This window comes from Python bivittatus, unplaced genomic scaffold, assembly GCF_059951505.1.
Source record: "Python bivittatus isolate LINGU-HERP-01145 unplaced genomic scaffold, Pbiv_v1 ctg000960_np1212, whole genome shotgun sequence".
NCBI lineage: Eukaryota > Metazoa > Chordata > Lepidosauria > Squamata > Pythonidae > Python > Python bivittatus.
The window spans coordinates 5,718,811-5,732,371 of record NW_028277124.1 but is presented as its reverse complement, the minus strand read 5'-3'; the positions used below and the strand labels follow the sequence as shown (position 1 = coordinate 5,732,371).

At 41.1% G+C, this 13,561-nt stretch overlaps 1 protein-coding gene across 1 annotated transcript in view; it reads left to right on the top strand.

Annotated features, from left to right (window-relative positions):
• The window catches only part of SEMA5A (semaphorin 5A), a 171,032-nt gene that overhangs the window by 66,682 nt on the left and 90,789 nt on the right, over nucleotides 1-13,561 (top strand). Inside the window, exon 3 of the mRNA XM_025166265.2 lies at nucleotides 747-947. Within this exon, the coding sequence (XP_025022033.1) occupies nucleotides 824-947 (124 nt within the window). The 5' untranslated portion in view covers nucleotides 747-823. The remainder of the gene's footprint in view (nucleotides 1-746; nucleotides 948-13,561) is intronic.

Genomic DNA, 13,561 nt, shown 5'->3' with positions numbered 1-13,561 from the left:
AACCCTGAGCAGAGCTTCATAGAATATTCATGTCAAAGATGTGCTGGCCTAGAAAGGCAGACCATTTGAAATGGCTCTGTATACATTTTAAAAAGAAAAATGATGATGCTTTGGAAAATATAACATTCTGGATAAGCCATCACCAACTTGTTTTTAAAAGAAATAATATACATTGATGTTTCCTTTATCCTCACTTTCTGCTCCTCCAATTCCAGATAACATTAGTCTCTGTATTCCTCATTTCTGGCAACATGAATGAAATGAAAACAAAATACCATTTGATATAATACATTTTAATATTATGAAATTATGTAAGAGGAAAGGGCAAATGCACCATCTCTAATAGCGTAGGGCTATCTAAGTGGTGGCTTCCAAATAAGGACAGAACAGTATTATATCCACTGAAAATAAAGAAGTTCACCATTCTTGGTGTAGCTTAGGAACCGTGAGTTATGGCCTAGATCTGGCATGTCATGGCAAAATAATTGTCAGGATCATCATCAGAAAAAAGACAATTGTTTTAAGTGATGTTTGGGTGTATATGAAAGAGAAAGAGAGGAAAGATTCTTGAATGTATGTTATCAGAAGTGTTGATTATTTAATGTTTGCTGGAATAAAAGTTGGGATGAGTGACAAAGCACGCTTTTGAACCAAAATCTGGAAAATCAGATGCGTCCCAAGAATAAACAAGCTGGTAATCCTTGGTCTAACAGTAATTTTGATGTTGTTATTGTTACATTTTGTAGGCTGTTTTTGCATCTGAATACCAGAAGCATTTCTGATTAAGGGAGATGTGATTGGTGCACAGGAAGAAGTGATCAATATGCAAGACACTATTCTGATGGCAATCTTGATGGTCACAGGTCTGGAGATACTATGTTTGGGAGCCACGGCAGTGGAAGATTCCCAGTGTCAACGGATTGAGCATCCTATTGTTACAAGTGAAGGTAAGTAGTAGAGAAAGAGCTTTTCCAAATAATTCTGTATGAAAAAAGAGCAACTTGGATCTTTATAGACACAAATGTGTGATCTTTTGTGCATCTTATTTATTGTTATCTCACCCTGTTCAGAGGGATTCATACATAAAGGTTAGATGCCTGCGCAGAGCTCTAGAATTTATGGAATCATTTGGCAGGAGCCACACAGCTGTCGAAACCTTTTAGTTTGCTTTTGAATGCCGTAAGGCTAACACAGTTGTCCTTGAGCTTATATTCCTGTGTTATCAAAATCTTTTTTTAAAATTTGCCACTCATCTTCAAAACTCCTTGGAGTTGTTTTTCAGGATACTTTGTCTTCTTTTTTTTGCCTTGGTAAAGGTTATGTAGTAAATATTTGTAGGTGCTGCTAGGTGTTGACTAACAGGCTGATTGCACTAATTCTTCTCATTTGCAAATCAGTTTGGGAGCAAGCTTTAAGAGTGGCAAACCCCGAAGCTGTTGTAGCCCCCTTCTTTTTCTCCAAGCTGTTGATTATGTCTGCAAAATTGTCTAGCAGTGTTCTCCCTTTGAAATTCAATTCTTCATGGTCTGCCGAGAAGCCTACTGCACAGCTACCGACACAAAATAAATCAACTATTAAAGATTCAGCGGCCTATAAGTGGCCTATCCATCTGATTCCAACCAGGACAAAAAGAAAATGAGGGGGAAAGTCCCTGTTCACAGTTCCAGTTCCAGCAGCCTTGAGTTCCTGCACACAGTGGCTTTCTTGGAGTGTGCTAACAGTGGTTCTGCTTTGACTGTCCAGTTCTTACCAGCTCAGTCATCTTGGATGATGAGACTAGAGATGGAACTCTTTAAGGTCTGTTCCTTTGGACTGCCCTCTTATTCACCAGGACAATTGAAATCAAGACTTTTCCCTTCGGCCATGCCAGGATCACAAAGATTTGGTTACCTCATCCCACTGTCCTTCCAAAGAGTGACTCTCCCCATTTCAGTCATTTCCATGCTATCCTGTGGTGAACCATTAAGTTACCATCTGAAACTACAGGTAGTTCTCAAGTTATGATGGCAATTGGGACTGGGATTGCCATTGCTAAGTGATGTGGTCATAAAGTGCAGTGTCACATGACTGAGACAGAAATCCCAGCAGTCCCAATTGCTGTCATAATTGCAGGACCACGTGGGTCATTTAGTGGGAAGAGGTGGGAGTCCCAGATGGGGGGGGTGGGAGGGTGCCCCTGGGATCTTGTATTCCATAGCAGGCTCCTTGGGAGAAAAAGTAGTGGGAGCAAGTTACTGGAACAACTTCAGACCTTCCCTTCCAGCTTCCCCATTGACTTTGCTTGTGGGAAGGTGGCAGGGAAGGTCAGAAATGGCGATCACATGACTATGACTTGCTGCAATGTTGTAATCGTGAGCTGGGCACCTGAGCGCCTGGTTTGTGATCAAGTGACCGTGGGGGTGCTGCAACAGCTGGAACTTCAAGGACCGGTCATAAGTCCATTTTTTCAGTGCTGCCGTAACTTTGAACAGTCGCTGAATGAATGGACATAAGTCAAGGACTAACTGTACAGTTCTTTAAGTAATTGTCTGTGAATTTTCCCAAGTTGTACCCCCCTCCCCTCAATACTCCTTGGTCTCAGATGATCTCACTGGTTTTTGGGGTTTGCTGGGTCAGTTTCAGGAACATAAGGGGTTTTATAGGAATCACACTTAGGTCTGATCCACACAACTAGGTTGCCCCGGAACAAATACAGGCCACTAACCCTGGAACAAATACAGGCCACTAACCAGCATATGCGTACTTCATCCTCTATTACCTAGAAGGGAACTGCCTATCTTTTTCTGCTATGCATCAAAATAGTGTTTTCTGATTTGTACCAGCTCAAGAGTTATTGTCTGCTGCACTTCATTTCATGGTAGGCAAATCTTTCCATTCCAGTTGGCTACTGTGCACTGTGGCAGGAATGTTCCCTCCCTTCTGGTCACTGCTCTCCATGGCCATTTCATCCTGGGATGCTAGACCAGTGAAATACAGCACCTTTATTTTACAGGTCCCCTGGTGGAAGGATGAAAGGCAGGGCTTTCTTTTCTTTTTACAAGTTCACTGATGGAAGTGTAAAAGGATGGACCTTTCTTTACCTTTTTGTTTAAACCAGGTGAAATTATGAGAGTTCTGCCAAATGTGATCCCTCCCTCCCTTAAATTGACGAGACTTCTGCTAGTTTTTCTTCCTAGCCCAAACGGTAGAAGTAATGGTTAAAACTGTGTTTTCTTTCTTTTTTAAACTGTTAGTTGTCTTAGAAGGAAGGTGTCAGGTAGAGGAGAGTCAATGGGGTGGGGTGGGGAGACTCATAGAAAAGATCTATCAGTGGAAACTGTAGGTCTTCAAAGATTGGTGCTTTGTTTTCCACATGGTTTGGTGGATTCTTCTGGTTCTTTACTCTCCAATCAGGAATCATATGTAAGTAAGAAATATGACCTTGATGAAGATATGCAGGATCTGTTGCCAAGGCAAAAGGGGCTGAAGCATTGTTTAAGTCCAGAATGAGATAAAATTCAGAAAAGCCTAATTCACCGAACTATAAGAAAGAGGAGGAGGCACAGCGCAATCAGACTTGCAAAATTCTGTTGTTATAGTCAATCTCAATAAAAATAGTTTTAGCCTTCCTGTGGAGTTGTTCCTGGTCTGGTCTACCTAGTGGAGCTGACACCATAGCAAGCAGGACTCTAAGGAGGCAGAACAACAGGCTATCCTCATGGCCCAAGCAGAGGGAGGGGTTGAAATCCAGAAGGAGATTTCTTAAACCAGCTTCATTTACATCTGGTTTAAACACGGGAGTCAAGAAGCTTAAGGCTGGAGTGTGGAAAAATGCTTAGTTCTATTGATAGAAATTAGGGGCAGTGTTCCCACCAAACAATTTTGTAAGTTCTAGGACATTTCTAGCAGAGCTGCAGGTATATATCTGACGTATGTGATTTCACAAAGGATCACTTGAAGAATTATAGTTATGGGAAAAACCAGCTCTCACTACTGTTAGGATTAGGGATTAATTATGCTGAATTCTTGCATTCTGCAGCATGTGTGTGTGTGTGTACACACACACACACACACACACACACACGACATTAGACTTCTTATTATCCCATTTTAATTTTAAAAATCCGTATATTACATTGATGGCTTTAGATGCATCAATGTAAAATTCTGTCACAGCAAGCTTTGCTTCCATATACCAAGGGTTGAAATTTGCCATTCTGCTTCCTAGTAATTTAATCTAGTGCATGGGTACCTAAAGGTTGAAGGCAAAGGAAAATGAATAAGCAGGTTCTGTAGGTTACACATTAGAGCTTAACTACCAAGGGTGTATTAATTTAATTTAGTTTACTTTTGCCCAGCAAACTGCAATAAAAGGAGCCAGCATGGAGTTGAGTATTCTATTTCTAAATTTAACCTGTAGCAGTTTGAAAAGAAACACTGCTATTGCGTTTTCAGAATTACTGTATTTGATGAAAACCTCGTTTATGCTTAGCACTAGTTAGAAATAGTTTATGTTCTGCCAGGCCAAGATATGAAGTTTGAATCTGGTTAAGGCAAATTTAAATGCATATTTGGTGCTAATGAAGGAAATATATTTTTGTAGAGGAGGGTTGCTTGTCTTTCTAAACTTATCTGCCTTTCTGTTGTAACTTCTTTGGTGGTGTCTTCAGGAAAGATACTATATCATCTGAGAGCTGAAAGGCAAAGGAAGACAGCTAGATGTAATTGGAGCAAGTATTAATGTGAGTGTGAACACCCTGAGCAAAAAACGGGAGCTTGGTATGGGGTGGGGATGGGTTATGGTTTGGGGCCAATTATGAGACTTAACTGTCTTTGGTTTTGACCACCTCCTGTTTTGTTTAGGCCAGTGTTGTCCAAACTTGGCCACTTTAAGATGAGTAGACTTCAACTCCCAGAATTCCCCAGCCACCCATGCTGGCTGGGGAATTCTGGGAGTTGAAGTCCACTCATCTTAAAGTGGCCAAGTTTGGACAACACTGGTTTAGGCTGTGGAAGGACCTGGCTTAGCCTTTTCTTGCGCAGGGCCTTACTTTGTTCTGTTTCGTTCCCCTCTATTTGCTTACGCTGCTATAATTTTTTAAACTCCCCCCCCAAAAAACCCCTCCTCTTTTTGATCTTGGGATTGAGATGGTGGAGATTTGGCTACTCCCTCATATAATTTTGCCCCTTTGTCTGGTTTGGGCTTTTTGTCTCTCTTTGTGCCTTGCCCGAGTTTGCTGTTGTGGTTGTGGGGTGCATTTCCTCTGCCTGTCTAGGCTACAGTGTGATATCAGCTGACTCAGCAACCAGGCTGAGCATCCAGAGGTTTTTTGTGGGAACGGATAGAGAAAACAAGCAATGGTGGAAGTGCAGAAATGTTCAGTGTGGCATCTGAGGCAGCTAGCTGTTCAAGTGACCCGCAAGATTTGTATTAGCCTTTTTTTTCCTGCCTGAGAACAGCCTGAATGAGACATGCAACAAGTGTATGCAACTGGCTCTTTTAGGACAGAAGGTGAAAAGGTTGGAGGCATGTTTGATGTGGGAGACTGGAGTTTTCTAAATCAAAGCAAGAAAACAAAGGCTAAGAGACAAAGGAATGAAAAACATGATGTATAGGACCAAGAGAAAGGAGACATTCTGGAAGTGCACTGGAAGCACACAGCTGTTTGATGAGTGGCACTGCTATGTTAAAAAAAGAAATTTTAAGGAAAATACTCAGAATCATGTGGATGGAAAGAATTTAACTGCCAGCCTGAGAAGGATCAGGCGTATGTGGTTCTCAGAGATTTCCTGCTGAGAAGAACAGAAACAGCTATCTCTAGACCAGGCATCTTTGAAAGGGTATTGTCTTCCTGGAGCTTGTATTCCAGATGTGACAGAGGCTGCTGAGGCTCTTCAGAATAATTGGTTACTGTTTTCCTTTGCTAATTCACGTGGGACAAATGATCCAGTCAGAGGAATTGTTGAATGCATCTCCAAAGACTATGAGGCTCAGGATAAGAAAATGAAGAACTCGGGAGCCCAAATGATATTTGCATCAGTCCTTACTGTTGAAAGTGAGGGTGCTGTAAGGAGAAAGTAGGAATATTAGAAAAGAACAGCTGGCTACCTAGACAGTGTCATCAGCAAAAGATTAGGGTTTGTAAACCTTGCCTTGTAGTACCAATATGGAAGTTTCCTTATGGAAGACAGAGGTGCCTGTCACAAGAAGCTTAGAAACTTGGACAAAAAGGGCTTGGAACTAAATCCTGGGGTCTGGGTGGGTGTTAACTACTGGGACAAGAGAGATGGCAATAAGACACTGGCACTGGAAGCTAATACTTTGCAGACATTAGAGACCAATAATTTACAACCTAGAAGGGCAACATTAATGTATATCATCATATTTTTATGTATTTGAATAATAACACAGTATATTAAATACAATCTGAAATTTAATGGAATGAGACTGGTGATTGGAATATTACAAGGAAAGGATAGACATTATTCCAGAGAATTAGACTTCACTACAAGGGAAAGGGGGCATTATTTGTAAAGAATGTATAAATCTGTACGGAGATCCCTTCTTCTGAGAAAGCATCTGGGTAAAAATGAAGAGAATCACCACAGTATTGCTGTGGCAAATCTACTCTAGATTACCCATCCAGCCAGAAGGCATAGATGGTCCTTTCCTGGATTATAAGATAAGGCTTACACATGGATGAATTTTAGTTGAAATCTTCCATTTTCTTGAAATCCCCGGAACCTTAACTCTGCCAACAATGGAAGACTTGTTTAATTTGTCTGATTATTGATGCCCTGTCTATCCTCCAGCAGCTCAAACCAGCATAGTACTTCTTTCCCCATTTTTCCATAGCAAGAATTTTGTGAGGTAGGTTCAGCTAAGAGAGTGACTGGCTCAAATTCACCCAATGAGCTTCTGTGGATGAGAGTGGAATTTAACTCAAGTTAACTATTTTGCTGTAGAAACTCTCATTTATCAACAAACTATTTCCTTGCCTTAATTACAGTTTAATTTCTTGAGAAGTATAGGAGCAAACAAGGAGATCTGTTGTCCTAGACTTAATGCTGACAACAGAGAAGAACTTGCTGATGACATAGAAGGGGCAAGAATATTGGAGAGAAGAGCACATTTTATCTTTCACTTTGTGTCAACAAGGGCTGTGAAAACAGATTAGTTGGATATATCCCTTGGACAATAGAAAAGCTGATTTCAAAACCTTAGAGAAAAAAGTAATACTGTTCATCCAGTTCCCAACCTTGGAATCCAGTTCCCAACCTTGTAGAGATAATGGTCGCACTGCAGCTTCAAAGGACTCTGGAAGAAGCGGGTTATCTAGACCCTTTTCAGTCAGGGTTCAGGCCTGGGTGTGGGACCAAGATGGCACTGATCTCAGTCTTGGATGACCTCTGGTGGCAGCAGGATGGGGGTAGTCTGTCCATCCTTGCTCTTCTTGATCTCTCAGTGGCCTTTGATACCATCTAACATGGTATCTTTCTGAATTGGCTCTGGGAGTTGGGGGTGGGTGGCAGTGTGTGGTGCTGGTTCCCCTTCTTCCTTCAGTGTTGGTTCCAGTTAGTACTGATGGGAGAGAGAGGTCCAGCCCACAGCCCCTACTTTGTGGGGTGCATCAGGGCTTGATACTTTCTCCTCTCCTGTTTATCTACATGAAGCTGCTGGATGAGGTCACCTAATGATTTGCGGTGAAGTATCATCACCGTGCTGACGATACTCAGTTTTATATCTCCACCCCAGGTTGTTTGAGTGATGCTGTGGGGGTGTGGATGGGGTCAACAGGTTCAGCTCAATCCAAGCAAGACCAAGTGACTTTGGGTTTTTGGACCTCCTGGTTTCAGGGACTTTCCATCTTTGCTTCTGGGTGGGGTAGCACTGCCTCAGACAGAGCCTGTGTGCAAGCTGGGGGTCCTCCTGGACTTGCAGCTCTGTTCAAACAGCAGGTGACAGTCATGGCTAGGAGTTCCTGGACCAGGAGGCCTTGCTTGTAGTCATTCATGCCCCCATGACATCCCAACTGGACTACTGCAATGTACTTTATGTGGGACTGCCTTTGAAGAGCATTCGGAAGCTTCAGTTGGTACAGAATGCGATGGTGTGGGCAGTTAATGGTGGCAGTTATTTGGCACATATGACACCATTGCTCTGTGAGCTGACTGGCTACCAGTATGCTTCCAGATGCAATTCAAGGTGTTAAAGTCAGGTTACTTACAGTACTGTCTTTTGCTGGTTGTTTCTACATGTCCTATCTGATCTGGCAGAAGGGGCAGGCTCCAGATACCGTTAGCTAAAGAGTGTTGGCGGGTGGGGTCCAGAAAGGGAAAGGAGAAAAAAGACAACGCAGTCTGAGGGGGAGAGTGGGAAGCGAAAGAGGTTCAGGATAGCCACTCCCTAGAATCTTCCAGGGTATGTCCACTTGTTGTAGTAGTATAGATTTAGTCTGGCAAGATTCTGTCTATAAGGTGTAAGCAAATAAAGGAACTTTACTAAACTGGACTGTTTCACCATTGTTCTTGGGCTGGGCCTGACATGGCCTTTCGTAAGGCTTTAAAGACTTGTTTTGGTGTTTGAGCCTGAGACCCATCGTATGTGACGGAATCCATTTCCTGATCATGCTAATTGTGGTTTTTCTGCCTTTTTTTAAAAAATATGTATATGCTTTTTACCTACTTTTAATATTGTTAGCCACTCAGAGTAATGTATTTGAGATGGGCAGCCATATAAATCTGAATGAATGAATGAACGAATGAGGGCAGTATTTCCTCTTGGGGCAAAGCCTGAATTTGGCAAGAACTGGCTTCTGTTTGGATGTAAGTTGCTTAATGTCCAGTCTTAAAAGTTGTGTTGCTTTTTTGGCTGCTAGTGTTACTCATCCAGCGTGGGTAGCTCTAACCTGCTGTGCACCAGTTCAAAAGTGTTGGTGAGGCTCTGGTCCAGATTTATTCCTCTGGAACCCTGCGGGACTATGGATATTGGTGCTATGGCTGAATTTGGTGTTGAAGGAGGGCTGCAAATATCCCACTCCTTTCATATGGGAATAGCATTGCTTTAAGAAAATGTCAGTTATATTGTGAAATAAGCAGTTGTTACCGAAGCCTCTTGCTCAGCTCTAATTTATTTGTGTGCCTTGCAATCAATCCACTTCATGCTAAGAATTAAGCAAAGACAGAAAGAAGTGAGAAGACCAGCCCAGCTGCTTTTCAGAAACACACAGTTTGAATAAACATGCAGGAATGAAAAAGCAGAAGGAAGACTGAAATAGGGGCTCAAGGGAAGAGGTCTGAGGTAAAAAACACGGTGTGGGATCTTTGGCTAAGATCAAGTGTAGTATCTTATCAGTTTGATATCTCCTCTACAGTATTTGAGAACTCAGTATTAAATGAATTTTTGGAGCCAGCTCCTACGCCACAAGGGATTCACAGGTCTTTAAAACATGGCTTTGCTCCCAGGTCTGTTTGTGAACCTTTGACAGTTTTTGTGTGGTATTTTAGGGATTGGGTGATTTTTTTTAAAAAATCCAGGTGTTTATGTTTTTCTCTTCCCTTTTAATTATATAAGCCAACCAGAGTAATTTTGGAATTGGGTGGCCTTCTAAGTAAGTAAGTACATAATTAAGTAAGTAAATAAGTGTGATTTATAACTGCTGACCCAGAGAGCTACAGACCATTTTGAAGGCTGGTTTTCCAGATACATTTTGCTTTCTGAGACCCTCTGTTTGGACATATGCTGCTTAATCTCCTGCCTTAAAGATTTTGTTGTTTTTGGGGCGGGCCGCTAATAATCCCTTTTCTCTGTAATGAGTATAATAACTGCTAGTTTATTTCAGATGACCAGCAGTGAAATATAACTTCAATTTTAGTAACTAAAGGTTTAGTAATGGTGCCAAAGAAAGGAGAAAGGGATATGGATGAATGAAGGCCATAAATGGCATTAAGATGCTTCAAGAAAATAGTGATTCCTCAGTGGGGAGATATAAAACCAGCAGCACCAATGGAGAAATAAAGTCCCACTTCGTTTATTTTGAATACTTTTTGAATAATTGGTTTACACTTCAAGAAACCAAACTATGAAAAGCTGCTGACAGTTACAGTGTAGCAGCTTACATTCTCTTGGTTATTGATTCATTTATTTGATTTGGAAATCAGAGCTGCTGAAATTGTGAACTGAATAGAGGCTGCAGAGCTAAAAGAGGAATAGGAAAGGAATAATTTCCTTTTAATAATCAACATTTAATGAAAAATCAGCCACTACGAAGTCATGGTTTCTGCAATCCAGACAGCAAGCATGAGGATGAAATCTTCCCAAGTACAAGGATTTTGATCAACTCCAAAACAGCAGCAGCAGCTGGGTGTTTGTCTGGGCTTAGAAGCTGAAAAGGATCAGGATGGGAGACCTCCAAGGGAAACCAGGGCTGGGAAGTTGGAGATGACAATCTAGAAGAAGACAGTGGCAATCCACTTCTGTATTACTGCCAAGAAAACGACATGTTTATTTCCATGAAGTCACTGGGAGTCGAACACTATATGAAATGCATGCACGAGGAGCTTTTTGGTGCCCCCTGCTGATAGCAGTTTTTCTTAAACTCATTCCTCCGCTTACAGCAGTTGTCCCCAAAACACTTCTCCGAAAGCTGTTCATAAATTAGGGTAATCTTCAGGATAGCATTAAATATAGCACCGCAGGAGGGCAGCTATCAAAAAGACAACAGACCCCCCCCACACACACACACACCTGAAAACACACATCATGCTTGTGTTAATATTTAAATTTCAGATATCACTATATTGATATAGTGGGACATCTTGAGAACACAGAGTTGATCTGGAGATTATCTAGGACAATTTCCAACCTGAGTGCCTCAAATTGTGTGGGCTTGAACTCTCAGAATTCTCAGCAATGGCTGAGAAATCAATGGCACTCTGTGGAATAAATGTAGATGAATAGAATGAATCCTCCTGGACCTGAAGGCAGAACCAATTCTGCAACATTTTTCAAAGAGTCCTGGAATTATCCTGTTGACATATGGAAAGGGAAAGCATTTTGTTTCACTGCCCATATGAAACTGAATTTTTGATTGAGCATGTAGACTAGTGAAGGTGATAAATCTGTCTCTTCACATTGATGCTTGTGGGTAACTGAACAACAGAACATTCTGTTATGCTGGAAGGGAATTGGCATATTTCAAAGTGTTAAGTGTTAAATCTTGCACTTCACTTCTGTTTCTTAGTGTAGCAGACCACTACTTTCAATATCAAACTTGATTTGAAAAACAACTGATAAGGCAAGGAAATGGAATAGAAATGGAAATTGCAAGGAAATTAACAGGTAAACACCAGATTGGAAGAATTGCATTCACACCCTGCAGTGTTACTTGCGTACCATATGTCTTTAAAGACTGTTTGGAAGCTTCACTTAGTGCAAAACACCCACTTTACCTCCTCTCCAGGGTGGAAACCAAAATAAGGGGAGAGAGTTTCTTAAGCGCCAATAGCAAAGTATTTATTATATAGAAATGCAACGTGTTTTGGACCATTCTTTCATCACGGGCACTCTACAGTAAAACTTTACAAACAGTTTATGCTGTTTTATTCATATAAAAACATCTGTATCTAAAGCCAACTTCCAGTACATTATGCTGTTTGACTCTACAACAAAATTATGTTTTGTAATTCTACGTACTTATTTTAGCACTTTAGAATAAATATGTTTAAAATAAACATGTTAAATAACCAGATGGCTTCTTGTCAGGAGTCTGAGTTCCCCACAGCTTAAAAGTTGCCAACCCCTGGGCTAAATTAAGCCTCTAAGGTAATTATCCGGAGTTTTGGGCCGGAGACCACCAAACCTTGACAATTCTTAGGAGAAGCTGTGCTTGTTCTGAACCTGTATCTGATGCACCAATGAGGTACATGAGGATAATAAACTGAGTTTGATTCTTGTCAAAACAGACCTTGTTGGGTGTGTGGTTCTCAGTTGAAGAGTTTGCCTGTTGCATTCTCTTAAAAAAAAAAAAAAAGAAAAAAAGTACACAATATAGGGGTTATCCTAGAATTATTAGGGTCACTGGAGGCCCAAATAGCCAGGATAAGCTCAGCCTAGCTGCATTGTTAGTCTCACTTTTAGATTATTATAGATCTGAATATAAATAACCAGGGAGCAAGTTGTACAAAAATAGAAAGATGGAGAATAATTCTACAAATTCTTAGCATTGACTTTATCAAAGCTCAAACTCTATTGATTATTATAATGTGCTTTTATGGGGCTATCTGGAGGCTTTAGTATGCTTAGTCCAGAGACTACAGCTGGTCCAAAATGTGATGGACAGTTGCTGAGTCTGTTGTACCTCTGTTGAAGAAACTGTGCTGGCTGCAAGTAAGCTACTGAGTCAAAGTTGAGGTTTTGCATGAAGGCCTTAAAGAAGTCATTCCTGACAGGCTGCCTTCTCCATCACAGACCTGGTTAGTTACTAAGATCTGTGTGAGCAGACAGCTGCAGAGAACCATTTGGTGTTGTGGGCAAACACTCTCTGTGGAATGTCTTCCCTACTGAAATTCATGGAGCTTCTACCATTCTATATTTGAGGTATCTGTTGGAAACCTATCATTTCACCACTGCCTTCCCTTTATGAATGCCAGATGGGTCTTTTGTTTTTGTCCCCCTTCCTTTTAATGAGCAAACTTTATATTGTTTCAAATTATTACCTTTTAGTACTGCATTTTATGTTTTTAAAATTGTTCTGAAATGTATTTCCATAGGAAGTGGTATAAATATGAGTTTGACAAATTCTCACTATTCCAGATGTGTCTACCAGCACAAAAAATTTGGGATCCCTGGCTTAGAACTTCCCTGTTTTCAAGAGAGGCCCTTTTGAAAATGCACCTAGTTTTGGAGGCCACTTTATTGAGCAGACAGGAGGTGGCTGTCTCTAGCATCACCTTTGAGCTGTGGAACACAGAAGGGGAAATGTGTATGTTCCTAATGTGTATGTTCCTAAAATGATTCAGAAGAAGTATTTAAGATCCCACACCAGTGCAATACCTCTCTGCTGTTTGTTAAACTAGCTTTTTTTTCGTTAATGCAAGTCTAAAAGAAAGTGCTGTTGCCTTAGTTATCTACAGGTAGTCCTCAACTTACGACTATTCATTTAATAACCATTTGAAGTTATGATGGTGCTGAATGACCATTGCAGCATCCCTGCAGTCACACAATCAAAATTCGGGTGCTTGGCAACCGGCACGTATTTATGATGGCTGCAGCGTCCCGGGATCATGTGATCGCCATTTGTGACCTTCCCGGGAGGCTTCCGACAAGCAAAGTCAATGAGGGAAGCTAAATTCACTTCAAGACCTCATAATTTGCTTAATGACCATAGCAAAAAAAGTTGTAAGATCAGGTGCGACTCACTTAGTGACAGAAGTTCTGGTCCCAATTGTGGTTGTAAGTCAAGGACTACCTGTACTCATTAAACTTAACATGATTTTTAAGGAGTGATATTGTTTCATACAACAGAGGATGGGAAAAGAAAGGTTCACAAGATGGGTTTGGGCATCTTGTAAATTTCTTTAG